General features: G+C 38.0%; 1 protein-coding gene across 5 annotated transcripts in view; it reads left to right on the top strand.

Moving 5' to 3' along the window:
* HMCN1 (hemicentin 1) overlaps nucleotides 1–14,505 on the top strand; it is a 516,590-nt gene that overhangs the window by 436,083 nt on the left and 66,002 nt on the right. For all 5 annotated transcript variants that reach the window (XM_043924342.1, XM_043924345.1, XM_043924344.1 and 2 more), the window contains 5 exons: nucleotides 3,226–3,495; nucleotides 6,303–6,493; nucleotides 10,471–10,684; nucleotides 12,650–12,784; nucleotides 13,168–13,358. In XM_043924342.1, coding sequence (XP_043780277.1) covers nucleotides 3,226–3,495; nucleotides 6,303–6,493; nucleotides 10,471–10,684; nucleotides 12,650–12,784; nucleotides 13,168–13,358 — 1,001 coding nt within the window. The remainder of the gene's footprint in view (nucleotides 1–3,225; nucleotides 3,496–6,302; nucleotides 6,494–10,470; nucleotides 10,685–12,649; nucleotides 12,785–13,167; nucleotides 13,359–14,505) is intronic.

The following is a 14,505-nucleotide window of genomic DNA, read 5'->3' on the forward strand; positions in this document are numbered from 1 at the left end:
TGCATACGCACTCAGTCATGTCTGATTCTGCAACCCCATGAACTGTAGCCCACCAGGCTCATCTGTCCATGAAATTTTCCAGGCAAGAAAACTGGAGTGGGTTGCCATTTTCTCCTCCAAGGGATCTTCCCGACACAGGGATCAAACTCACATCTCTTTTGTCTTCTGCATTGCAGACAGATTCTTTGCCATTGAGCCACTGGGGAAGCCCACTCATCACTATTAGTGTACCCTAAAATTGGCCATTTCTGCCCAGCCTCCTCTAGAGACGCAGCAGATATTTCCAGGTCTCTGGGACTTGCTATCCACAGGGCATAACTTGGATCAGTAGAGTTCTCAGAAGCCCCTTGTTTCTTACAGCATGTGGTAACAAGTAATATTTTGAATGGATTGTAGACATTTCAGACGGTTTTATTCTTTTGGCCTGCACATGTTTAAAAGAGGTAAATTTACCATCATCGTTTTCTGCACCTTGTCAGTGTCTCTGGACTTGCATTGACTGACATTGGGAGGGGGCATCATCCTTACCTTTCTTTCTCCTGTGCTTGTGGTTGGTTGTTCCTCACTTGTGTTTGATTGGTCTCTTGTAATTATGTGATGTGTCTCTAAAGCTTAGTAAAATAGCCTGAGTGGTAATTACTATTGTAAACATTGGGAAGAGAACCAGTTATCATAAGCCTGTCCACAATTTTCTGAAAAAGTAGGAAGAGTTCTGCCTGTACAAAGTCAACCCTTAACCAATACAATTTGAACCGTGCAGATCCACTTCAGTTCAGTTCAGTTCAGTCACTCAGTCGTGTCCGACTCTTTGCGACCCCATGAATCGCAGCACGCCAGGCCTCCCTGTCCATCACCAACTCCCGGAGTTTACTCAGACTCATCATGCCCATTGAGTCAGTGATGCCATCCAGCCATCTCATCTTCTGTCGTCCCCTTCTCCTCCTGCCCCCAATCCCACCCAGCATCAGGGTCTTTTCCAATGAGTCAGCTCTTCGCATCAGGTGGCCAAAGTACTGGAGTTTAAGCTTCAGCATCAGTCCTTCCAGTGAACACCCAGGCCTGGTCTCCTTTAGGATGGACTGGTTGGATCTCCTTGCAGTCCAAAGGGACTCTCAAGAGTCTTCTCCAACACCACAGTTCAAAAGCATCAATTTTTCGGTGCTCAGCTTTCTTCACAGTCCAACTCTCACATCTATACATGACCACTGGAAAAACCATAGCCTTGACCAGACGGACCTTTGTTGGCAAAGTAATGTCTCTGCTTTTTAATATGCTATCTAGGTTGGTCATAACTTTTCTTCCAAGGAGTAAGCGTCTTTTAATTTCATGGCTGCAATCACCATCTGCAGTGATTTTGGAGCCCAAAAAAATAAAGTCTGACACTGTTTCCACTGTTTCCCCATCTATTTCCCATGAGGTGATGGGACCAGATGCCATGATCTTAGTTTTCTGAATGTTGAGCTTTAAGCCAACTTTTTCAGTCTCCTCTTTCACTTTCATCAAGAGGCCTTTTAGTTCCTCTTCAATCTCTGCCATAAGGGTGGTGTCATCTGCATATCTGAGGTTATTGATATCTCTCCCGGCAATCTTGATTCCAGCTTGTTCTTCTTCCAGCCCAGCCTTTCTTATGATGTACTCAGCATATAAGTTAAATAAGGTGGGTGACAATATACAGCCTAGACATACTCCTTTTCCTATTTGGAACCAGTCTGTTGTTCCATGTCCAGTTCTAACTGTTGCTTCCTGACCTGCCTACAGGTTTCTCAAGAGGCAGGTCAGGTGGTCTGGTATGCCCATCTCTTCAGAATTTTACACAGTTTATTGTGATCCAATCAGTCGAAGGCTTTGGCATAATCAATAAAGCAGAAATAGATGTTTTTCTGGAACTCTCTTGCTTTTTCAATGATCCAGCAGATATTGGCAATTTGATCTCTGGTTCCTCTGCCTTTTCTAAAACCAGCTTGAACATCTGGAAGTTCACGGTTCACGTATTGCTGAAGCCTGGCTTGGAGAATTTTGAGCATTACTTTACTAGCATGTGAGATGAGTACAATTGTGTGGTAGTTTGAGAATTCTTGGGGATTGTCTTTCTTAGGGATAGGAATGAAAACTGACCTTTTCCAGTCCTGTGGCCACTGCTGAGTTTTCCAAATTTGCTGGCATATTGAGTGCAGGACTTTCACAGCATCATCTTTCAGGATTTGAAATAGCTCAACTGGAATTCCATCACCTCCACTAGCTTTGTTCGTAGTAATGCTTCCTAAGGCCCACTCGACTTCACATTCCAGGATGTCTGTTTCTAGGTGAGTGATCACACCATCGTGATTATCTGGGTCGTGAAGATCTTTTTGTACAGTTCTTCTGTGTATTCTCGCCACCTCTTCTTAATATCTTCTGCTTCTGTTAGGTCCATACCATTTCTGTCCTTTATCGAACCCATCTTTGCCTGAAATGTTCCCTGAAATGTTGGTATCTCTAATTTTCTTGAAGAGATCTCTAGTCTTTCCCATTCTGTTGTTTTCCTCTATTTCTTTGCAAGTCCACTTATTCAGTAGTAAATACTACATTACTGCATGAGCCAAAGTTGGTTGAATATGAAGATATAAAACCACAGATGCAGAGGGGCCAGGGATACTGAAGGCCAACTATAAGTTAAATTTGGATTTTCTGTAGTGCAGAGAGTCATCACCCCTAACCTCTGTATTGTTCAACGGTTAATTGTAATTCTTTTCGATATTTCACTTCTTCATTCATTAAAATAATACTTTGTTAAATATGATCCCAGTATATGAGATCATATAAACACTGCAGGAAAAGCATGAATAAAGGGGTCTGAGCAGGTGAATAATTTCCAAACCTTGAAGAGATCTATTTTGAAAGTTTAAGGAACTGATGAATGAATCACATAATACATGTATGTTAAAGAAAATACCTCTATCAACACAGTCTTAGTTTTCTAGACATACGATCCCTCATGAGTTCATATTTAAAGCTTAAGATTGATTGTCATTTATATTTGTTAACTATGTAGAGAATGATTTTCTGCAACAGATTCAAAGAATCTTCTTTTCCAACAAAAACAAACTAGCAATCCTTTGGTGATGATATGGTAAAATCAGGGCTTTGTTTCTTAACAACGTGACTTCATTGTGCTAGAATAAGACCACATTGCATAAATAGTACATTCACGCTTTTAAGATGATGTTTAAACTTTGTAACTTTTAGTTCCTCCAGTCATTAGCCCTCATCCTAAGGAATACATCACTGTTGTGGATAAACCCATCATGCTACCGTGTGAGGCAGATGGCCTCCCACCACCTGACATCATGTGGCATAAAGATGGGCATGTAATTACGGAGTCAGTCCGCCAGCGCATCCTCAGCTCCGGCGCTCTGCAGATCGCATTTGCTCAGCCTGGTGATGCTGGCCAGTACACGTGCATGGCAGCCAACGTGGCAGGGTCAAGCAGCACAAGCTCCAAGCTCACCGTCCATGGTAGGTTGTTTAGCAGAAGCTATTTCAGTTTACTACTGTACCACAGCAGAGAGAAAAGACCACCAGCGAAAAATATGATGGAAATAAAAACAATGAAAAACAGCAACCTAGAGTGGAGTGTGGTGTGTGCCTGTGGTGTGTAGGTACACTTGTCCTTCAAATATGTTACTGGTAGGCACAAATATGTTATTTGTGCAAATACCTGTGTGACAGTGATTTTATTAATAAAGCCAGGACAATTAATCTGTTGCCAGTACTTTCATATGGTGACTATTGGAATCTATAAGTTGACTTATGAGGAGTTCATTTGTTTTGTTGCTCTTCTGCTTTACTTTTCAAGTTGCAAGTCCTCTTGGCCCAAAACTAACCAGCATATGACCTACCTTATAACTGTAATGTGAACCTAGTGAGAATTGGAGATCTATTTGATTCATTATTTTATAGTAGCAAAACATTTACAGGTATATTTTTGTAATAGAAAAAAAATACCTGTTTTTCCTTTGTATTCAGACAACTAATAAAATATCTAAAAATCAGCACTGAAATATTTTAGTTATTAATATATATTTTAAGACCAAAGATAGAATAACCATTAATATCAGTGGTAAGAAACAAGAAGTAAATTAAACTGTTTTCAACTAGTATTTTCAGAAGTATCTCTCATTTTAATAACAAGTTTCTGTTTTTCCTTTTTAAAAAATTTGTGAAAGTGTTTTTTTTATCTTTCAGGTGTATTTGAGTTTTCTAAAATTTTATTCTTGCTTTCAGTTAATATAATTGAACATTAGTCTTTTGGTTTCAAATAAATAATAATATTTTTTCACATGTTTATAGAAAGTTTACCAAAAGTAACTGTATACCAAACAACAAAGAGGGGCTTCCCAGGTAGCTAAGTGGTGAAGAGTCTGCCTGCAATTCAGAATCACAGGAGACATGGATTCAATCCCTAGGTCAGGAAGATCCCCTGGAGGAGAAAATGGCAACCCACTCCAGTATTCTTGCCTGGATAACCCCATAGACAGAGGAGCGCGGAGCCAAAGAGTCAGACACAACCGAGCATGTGTGCACACAAAGAACAAAGAAATCATTAATAATAACTTAAAAGTATAGGCCACAATCCCCACCCACAATGCAATAAAGCTTGAAATGAGTAATGAATTTTTAATGCCAAAACCTGAACCCCAAGCAAATTAAAAATGATCATTCTGATTAACAAGTAGGTCAAAGAACATGATTTTATTTTCAAATTATTTAGAAAATCATAAAAATAAGGACACCACATATCAAAATGTATTGTATGTACCCAAAGCTAAAATCAAGTATAGTGGCACAACCTTAAAATTTTCATTTTGAAAAAGAATAAGTAAATGCACTAGTGTTGCAACTTTATAACTGTTAGCAAAGTTGAAATACCAACTCCGGGGAAACCAGGATAAATGAGATAATGAAAATATAGCATAAATTAATGAAAATGAATTGGATATTTATGATATACCATTCAACAAAATAGGTTTTAGGCTTTTTTTAAGTTATCTATCGTTTATACATGCATGTGTGCGTATATGCATGCTAAAGTGGCTTCAGTTGTGTCCGACTCTGTGCAACCCTATGGAATGCAGCCTGCCAAGCTCCTCTGTTCATGGGATTCTCCAGGAAGAAAACTGGAGTGGGTTGCCATGCCCTCCTCCAGGGTATCTTCCCAATCCAGGGATTGAACCCAGGACTCCTGCATTGCAGGTGGATTCTTTACCATCTGAGCCCCCAGGGAAGCTCAAAAATTCTGGAGTGGGTAGCCTATCCCTTCTTTCAGGGAGCTTCCTGACCCAGAAATTGAACCAGGGTCTTTTGCATTGCAGGCAGATTCTTTACCAACTCAGCTACCAAGGAAGCCTGTTTATGCATATAATTATTCATACAGTGTTTGCATATCCATATAATCTTTTTTTTTTTTTTTGCTGAAACCTATTTTTGTTCTGTAAAAAAATTTGTGAAAAAGTTGATCCATTTCTCACTGATGTACTTGAATATTTCTGAAATCTACTGTTTTGAGAGGAGAGTATATTTTTTCTTTTTTAGTCAAGTATTCTTAACATATTTAAACATTTCTGTTAGAAGTAAATATCTTAGCTCTGAATCCTCTAAAGTATTTCTTCGTACCCTGAAATATTCAGTTGATCTTTCCATGTTGCCTAAATTCCATTTCAAAAAATTTGAAGCATAAGCAGTATTTGCATGGAATTATGAAATCACTATAAAACATTTCCTCTGTGATAGTATAAAAACTAAATTAAATGTTTTCACCAGTTTTACTTACATTTGTTGTAATATGTAAAGTACTGCAATAAATTTTTTTCTTTAGCTTTACTATGAGGTATTTTATAGTGCTTTAAACTAGTGAGTTTTATCAGTTTATCCTCACAATATCTCTGTGATACAAATCCAACAGTTATACAACTATAGAAGTGGTTTTGGCTTTAGTTGCTCGTTTGTTTTATTTCATTGCAATAAACAAAAGAAACTCAAGGGAAAGTCAGTAAGTCAAATAAAATCTAAATATTTCTCACCAGTTCAATGTCGTTTTTTCAGAGGCTCATTGTAAATATATCCAACATGTACAAATGCCTTAGAATTCTTGCTGGTGTCAAAAATATTGATTGCTTTCAGAGTAACAAACAAATGACTTGATATATTTTGTTAGTATTTCTACCAAGTTACTCTCAAGAGAATCAATTGTGTGTTCATTTTCAGTGTGAATAATGATTGAACTCAACATCCCGAATGACTTTCTTTTTTAAAACTCTTTATAGTACCACCTACAATCCAAAACACAGAAGTACATTACACGGTCAATGAGAATTCACAAGCCGTTCTTCCATGCGTGGCTGATGGAATCCCCACACCAGCAATTAACTGGAAAAAAGACAATGTTCTTTTGTCTAACTTGTTAGGAAAATATACTGTCGAACCCTATGGAGAGCTTATCCTGGAAAATGTTGTGGTAAGTTTAATAAATATGAAGAGATACATTGAGACAGATTATTAATTCACCATTTTAGTGACCTAGCTTAAAAATGTATATTTTGTTTTGTTTTTGTTTTGTTTGTTTTTGGCTGTGCCACACAGCTTGTGGGATCTTAGTTCCCTAACCAGAGGTCGAACTGTTCCATGGCAGCGAAAGGGCCAAGTCCTAACCACTGAAGCACCAGGGAATTCCCATGTATTATTTAATCATGAAAGAAAAGTACCCATATAAATGCAGGTCAAAAAATTAATTTTATACGTATTTCATTTTATGTTCCCGAGAACAGTATTTGGTACATCATGGGAACTTATAAATGACTTTCTTCTAAAGTTATTTTATTTTTGTGAAAATCTTTGTTTATCAGGAAAATTCTAAGTTCTATTATATTCCATGCTTGTAACAGTGCATGAGAACTGTTCCAAGAAGAGAGATCATAATACGTTTGATGTATTATTAAGCAAATACAAAAAACAGGCTTTTTGCTCTTTTCAGGATTTTAAATAACTCTCAGTCTTAGGAATCTGTGCAAGCTGGGAATTTTGAATATTCTTAGGTGGTATTTCTCCAGTCTGCAGAATGGTAGCTATGGGAAGCATCTGTTTTTTTCAGCATTAGCCTATTTGAAGAAGAATCTATATTTATGCGTACCACATGACTTTTAAAAATTATCATGTGGTTTCAGTGTATCAACAGTTTGTACCAACTACTAAACATGATTAAAACATGAATCACTTTCAGAGCTTTTGTGCCTATCTTAGGAAATGGCACCCACTCCAGTATTCTTGCCTGGAGAACCCCATGGACGGGGGAGCCTGGTGGGCTATAGTCCACGGGGTCGCAAAGAGTTGGACACGACTGAGCGACTTCACTTTCACTTTGGGCTTCCCTGGTGGCACAAACAGTAAAGAATCTGCCTGCAATGCAGGAGACCCAGGTTCTATCCCTGGGTCAGGAAGATCCCATGGAGAAGGGGATGGCTACCCACTCCAGTATTCTTGCCTGGAGAATTCCTTGGACAGAGGAGCCTGGTGGGCTACTGTCCATGGGATCACAAAGAGTCAGACATGACTGAGTGACTAACACTTTCATTATTCCTTTTCACTACCCTTCAGAGTACCTAAATTTCATTATAAAATCTTCATAGAATTAAATTCAAACAGATTAAATGGATAAAATTGATCATATTCACTTCATAATATAATTTCAGCTGTTAGCTAGATTCCTTGATTACCAGAAAAATAGCCCTAGGAATAGGCTAACTTGATCTTATGTGCAAGCAGAAATTGTATTTATTCAAATCTAAGTTTCCATCAATTGTAAGATGCACGTTTATTTTAGGTACCACTAAGAAAGAAAGAAAGAAAAAAAATTCAGTCAAGTAAACTAGAGAAGACCATCAATTTTTACATTGTATCCCAATTTCAGAGCTATTAAAAGTTAAAAATGTGAACTTAAAAATGATAAAACAATGTTAAATTTGTTTGTTTAAACTGGTATACAGTCTCTGGTATACTATCAAATTCAAGAATGTTGAATATGACCTCTCAATCACTCTTACAGACCTGAAGGAATTAAATGAGAAAAGTTTAAACTTTTAGTGGGATAACTGGGATAAATTTTTTAAAATAGCAACAATAAGGTAGCTTATAAATATCAGATGAAAGACACAAGTGATAAGTCTATCTGTGAGTAATATGTATAATCTGGATTTTCCAAAGCTTCAATTCCATAAAATCTTTGATTTTTAAACTTAAGATGTTAAGATCCAGGAATTTAAGAGTAGCTCAGTGGTGTCAGGGTGAGGAGACATTTACATGGAAAATGATTTATTTCTGTTTGCCCTTAAAAAATCATTATGAAACCTACCAGTGTTAGATTGTATCTATAGTAAGTGATTATAATTTTTATGCTGCATTGCCAATTACTTGATGCTTCAATGAAAAGAAAATCTATTCTTAAACTTCTTTTTAAAAAAGAAGGTAAAGTCTGTGCTATGGACCTTAATAGAATCAGAAGCATTCAGTTGTTAATTTAACAAATATTTATTGAGTATTGAGTACCTTCTCTATGATCAGCACAGATTTAGACACTGGGAATAAATACATCGAACAAAACAATCAAAGATCCTTGCCTTCATGGAGTTTATTCCTAAAGGAGGGAGATAGTAAATAACAAATAAAAAAAGTGATGCATACATCTCAAAATAATAATAAAGTAGTAAGAAATAAAAATAAAGAATGTATACAATTCAAAAGAAAACAACTAGTGTGAAAAATAAAACAAGAACCCGTAGAAGGTATCAGAAGTTAGAAGAGTACAAGTTACATTTTAAATAGCATGGTTAGAATAAATGTCCTCTGGGAAACAAACACTTTGAGCAAAATTTGAAGGAAGTGAATTAGCTAAGCAGGTATCTGGGAGAGGGGCACCCTGGTTTTCTTTGCCTGGGAGAGAGGCAGAAAACTGGGACCCCTACCCCAGATTTGGGGGGCAAAGAAATGAAGGTGGGTGGAAAGAATAAAAAAAAAAAAAGTAGGAACATGCCTGATCTATTTGAGAAACAGGAGACCAGTGAAAACAAAGGGAGAGAGAAAGAAGTCAGAGAAAAATGAAGACCAGATACACGCAATGCCTTATTGCTGTTCAGTTGCTCAGTCGTGTCCGACTCCTTGCCGTCCCATGTAACAATTTGCATTTTCCTCTGAGTAAAATCAGAATCCATTAATCAGGCTTTGAGCAGGGGAGCAATGTTGTCCGCCTTATGTTTTTGCAGTATTGCATTGGCTATTGTGATGACGATACATGGTAGGGAGGCAAGGAGAGAAGCCAAAGACCAGTTGGGAAGATGGTGTGGAGGCAGATGAGAGATTATAGGACTCAAAGCAGAATATCAGCCGAGAAGGGGTGGGTGAGAAGTGGTTGGATTTTGTGTATACTTTGAAGCTAGGATTTCCTAGCTAGACTGAAAATAGTGTGAAAAAGAATAAACAAACACTCCAGTGTCTTGAGGGCAAAGTCATGAACAGCTGGAAGAACAAATCAGCCATCAACTGAGATGGCGTGAAGGCTGCAGATAGAGCAGAAAGGGGAAGAGGGGAAGTTGGTTTTGAAAACTTGGGCTTGAGATGTCTTTTAGGCAACCAAGCAGAGCGTTGGAATGAGAAGTTCAGTACAATTGGAGTTTGGAAGAAACACCTGGGCTGGACACACTGGTACTCATCTCAGCATGTCGGTGGTATTTAAAGCCATTAAAACCAAGTTGAGTGTGGACAGAAGAAAAGAGGAACAAGAGACTGAGCCCTCTCATACACCTACATTGACACATTAATGTGGAGGGGAAGCCAGCAAAAGGAGATGGAAGAAAAGCAATCAGTGAGGCAGAAAGGAAACTAGGGGAATGGGGTGTCCTGGAAGCCAAGTGAAGACATGGTTTTAAAAAGAAGGAAGCCAGAATTGTGTCAAATTCTAAAACTTCCTGTAAAATGATTGCCAAGAGCTGGCCATTGGATTTAGCAAGTGAAATCTTGGAATTGCAGCTAATTGCCCTGACTCTTGCCATTTCCTTTGATCATTTTCATGGTCCTATGTACCACATTACCCAGAAAACCAGCTATGCCATCAAGATTCTAACAGCCTTTGGGAGTAAATTTGCTCTTTAGTTGTACATTGCAGTACAGCAGTTGATGTTTAGTAAAACTGTATAATGTCAGGTTTTCTAAGATCTTCTTACTGTAAAATGCTATAGTTCTGTAAGGTATGGACTTTTGTTTAATTTCTTAAACGTTGTAAATTATGCTTTGTAGAAACTAGCCAGATGGTTCAGACTAAAAGATGGAAATTTAAATCATCTTTAGAGTGTTCCTTTGGGGACCAAGCTATGCAGTTTTATGAATTATATGTAATATGATGTAAGAGCGTGTAATTTTATGCACAATGACTTTTCTTTCTTTAAGCCGGAAGATTCTGGCACCTATACCTGCATTGCTAACAATGCCGCAGGTGAAGACAGACACACCATCAGCCTGACTGTTCATGTTCTTCCCACTTTTACTGAACTCCCTGGAGATGTGTCGTTAAATAAGGGAGAACAGCTGCGATTAAACTGTAAAGCAACTGGTATTCCATTGCCCAAGTTAACATGGACCTTCAATAACAATATTATCCCAGGTTGGTACTTTAATTCTTAAGAAGTGAATAAGTACACTGATAGAGAACTCGAAACCCATCTCCATTTTCTTTAACTGTGGGAATTGATTGAAAAGTTAAATGAATCGATGGCTTTAAATTCTGTAAAATGTGTACTTTCGCCTGGATTTTAGCCTATGCCCAGTATATGTGCTCTTTTCATTCTTTAGAAAGGACATGTTGGTCACAGGACCATATATTGAAGGATATAGGTAGGTTTTTTAACCTAAAAGTATCTCCCTTCCCCCTGAGAAGTCATATACACAGACGCCCAAATGTATCCCCCTGACCTCCTCGCTGTTCTTACTCAGTCATGTCTGACTCTTTGTGACCCCACCGACGGCAGCCCACCAGGCTTCTCTGTCCATAGGATTCCCCAGGCAAGAATACTGGAGTGGGTTGTTGCCATTTCCTCCTCCAGGGGTGTTCCCGACCGAGGGATCAAACTCGTGTCTCCTACAGTTCCTGCACTGGCAGGAGAATTCTTTACCACTGGCTACCTGGGATCTCCTTCCTTATTGAAAAATGGATTAAGATGACTGAGAGAGCCCTGAAGATTCACCTGATTTTACAGAGACTGTACTTTTCACTGTATGAATTAACCTCTCTAATCCACTACCAGAGTGTAGATCATTAAGTAATGAGTTTCCAGTCTGTGTGTGCACTTGCATGTTCAGGTAGAGCCACGCATCCTGGGGAAGATGTGTTTCTGTCTGTTAGACTTTTATCACCAGCACAAAAATACTGTTTGTAAAAAGAAATTGTTGCTTCCCAAAATTGAGTTCTGAAGTACTACACTATTAGTATTTAATAAATGCCTTGCTAGAAAGTCAGTCATAAGCTTGAGTTTTCTGTTATAAAGATTTATGATAACTAGAATTCATCAGCTGCGTCACCGTAACAGTAATAGTGTAATATACTTCACTGAAGAAAAATAAACTCTAAAAAACCTAATCAGTACTGTTTTCTGAGGATATAATACTAACTTAGATATTTAAGTGTTTCAAGCTTAATTTTCCACTTACTATTCAGCAGTATGAAAACTTGAAAAGATAATTTGAACCAGCTATATAGCACAGGGAGCTCAACCCCATGCTCTGTGATGACCTAGATGGGTGGGATTGGGGGTTGGGGGTCAGGGGTGGTCCAAGAGGGAGAAGATATATGTTCACATATACCTGATTCACTTTGTTGTACAACAAACGCTAACACAACATTGTAAAGCAATTATACTAAAAAATAATAATAATTTGAATGGGAGAGAACCTGCAAAGTAAACATACTTAATGTAATTAGATATTGGTTGATCTAATCGGAATCTTATTTAGTATCTATTGTTTTAGGATTTGCATATTTATCTTATACTCTATTCCAAGTACTGAAAGTACCTTTGGTAATTTATATCATTACCACTTATGGGCAAGTTCAAATTATTACAAATTTAATTTTGTCATTATTACCTAACTAGCGTAGGTGTTCATGACTTTCCCTCTGAGCTGCCAGGTCAGTTGAATTATAACTGAAAAGGTTTTCATGTTCTTGATGTAAATTGTTTGGGAAAATTGGTGGTGAGAGAAATGAAATGGAAAATGTCATATTTCTGAATGAAAGAGTTTTGAAACCTAGAGAGGGTGCAAGCCAGCTTTAGGCAACTCTTTGAGATGAAAGGTGCAATCGAAAATAATTTTAGAAGATGTTTGTTTTCATTCTCTTTTCCTGTTCCTTCTGCTGTTTTTCATTCTTCAAACAAGTGTCTAGAGACATAGCAAATAGCTCAGAGGAAGAAATTTCTGGAAAGGGCTCTCTCCTCCAGTGTCATAATGAGATCTCTTTGGTTGAATTGCTGACCGACTCAATAAATCTAACCTGCAAAATATTGAGCTGTTGTGATTATTTTCTGAGGTTACTGAGAGGCGTTTGTGTTGTTTTCTACCTTTTTTCCTTCAGCCCACTTTGACAGCATCAATGGACACAGTGAACTTGTTATTGAAAGGATATCAAAAGAGGATTCAGGCACTTATGTGTGCACTGCTGAAAACAGCGTTGGTTTTGTGAAGGCGATTGGGTTTGTTTATGTGAAAGGTGCGTGAAAGTGTTCTGTTTTTAATATTTATGATAAATGGTTTGTATTTTGCATCCCTATTGTATAGTAATATGATGTAACTTCAGTTTATTAATTTAGTCTTATTTCACAGATGTGCAAACTCATGAGATATAAAAAAAATTATGAACGTTCATCTCAAAAGTAGGTAAGCAGTACGTAAAGAGATCACTTGGCACAAAATGGAATCGTCCACTTAGGTTATTGAAGTGGACAAAATTCTCTCGTTGATTAGCATGAGCAGTTGATTCTGGAAGATTCATGGGGCTCAAAAGTGGATTTTCCCCCTCTTCAGACTAAATTATCTTTTAAACAGGTTAGAATCACAAAGACTGATGTACACTCGTCTTTTGTTATTTCCCAGAACCTCCAGTCTTCAAAGGTGATTACCCTTCTAACTGGATTGAACCACTTGGTGGTAATGCAATCCTGAATTGTGAGGTGAAAGGAGATCCCGCCCCAACCATCCAGTGGAGCAGAAGGGGGATCGATATTGAAATTAGCCACAGAATCCGGCAACTTGGCAATGGCTCGTTGGCCATTTATGGCACTGTAGTAAGTCACACTGAATTGTCAGTACACACTTTAAATGTCACAATCAACACCTCTCTGTGGGTACCATAGGAAGTTTCTCTGCATTCCTATTTTAATCATAAAATCTTAATCAATGGGTTCTTTTAAAAAACTGAAAGAATAGTTCAAATTGATTTTTAGCCCTTCGAAGGAGTATGAGCAATAAAAAAAATTTTGCTGCTTTGTTCTCTATCATTGACCTGTTATTCAGCATCAGTAGGTAACTTCCTCAAATCTGTTTTAGAATGAGGAATTTGAAGAATTACAAACACCATTTTAAATACAATGTAGATTTCATCACTAAGTCAACAACTTTATCAGGCTTTCCAAAAGCTTCAGTAATTCAGGCAATATTAGTACTTTAAATTATTCTAATTTGAGGGTCAAGTGAATGAGATATTTTATCTAAAAAATTCTTAACTAAAGGTGAGTTGTTAACCCACTGTTGAATTCATTGAAATCATAATTAGACTATACTATCCAATGGACCCGTTCCGATGGACCACTTTCAGTCTTTTATTCAGCTTGGTTTTATTTCAGCATTAGATGCTGTTGACTGTTCCTTCAATTTTGAGATGATTTCTACCTCTGGCTACACTAATCAGTCTCTGCTTCTTCACTGCTGCTTTCCCCGCTTTCAGTTCAGTTCAGTTCAGTCGCTCAGTCATGTCCGGCTCTTTGCAACCCCATGAACCGCAGCACGCCAGGCCTCCCTGTCCATCCCCAACTCCCGGAGTCCACCCAAACCCATGTCCATTGAGTCGGTGATGCCATCCAACCGTCTCATCCTCTGTCGTCCCCTTCTCCTCCTGCCCTCAATCTCACCCAGCATCAGGGTCTTTTCAAATAAGTCAGCTCTTCGCATCAGGTGGCCAAAGTATTGGAGTTTCCTCTACACAAACATAATTACTTTTGAAGTCCTTGGTACTTCTTCTAATATTAATACTGATTTTCCACCACACAATTTCAGATTCCTAACCCTATACCTTCAACCCTGAAACTCTTTCAAGTTCCATCTACAGTTTCCTACTAGAAATTTCTATCTGGATCATGCATTGATACTTTGATTAAATATCTAAACCAACATCCATCTTTCTTCTCCTACCCTCTTCCACTTCCTGCAATTCAT

Source organism: Cervus elaphus, chromosome 14, assembly GCF_910594005.1.
Source record: "Cervus elaphus chromosome 14, mCerEla1.1, whole genome shotgun sequence".
Lineage (NCBI taxonomy): Eukaryota > Metazoa > Chordata > Mammalia > Artiodactyla > Cervidae > Cervus > Cervus elaphus.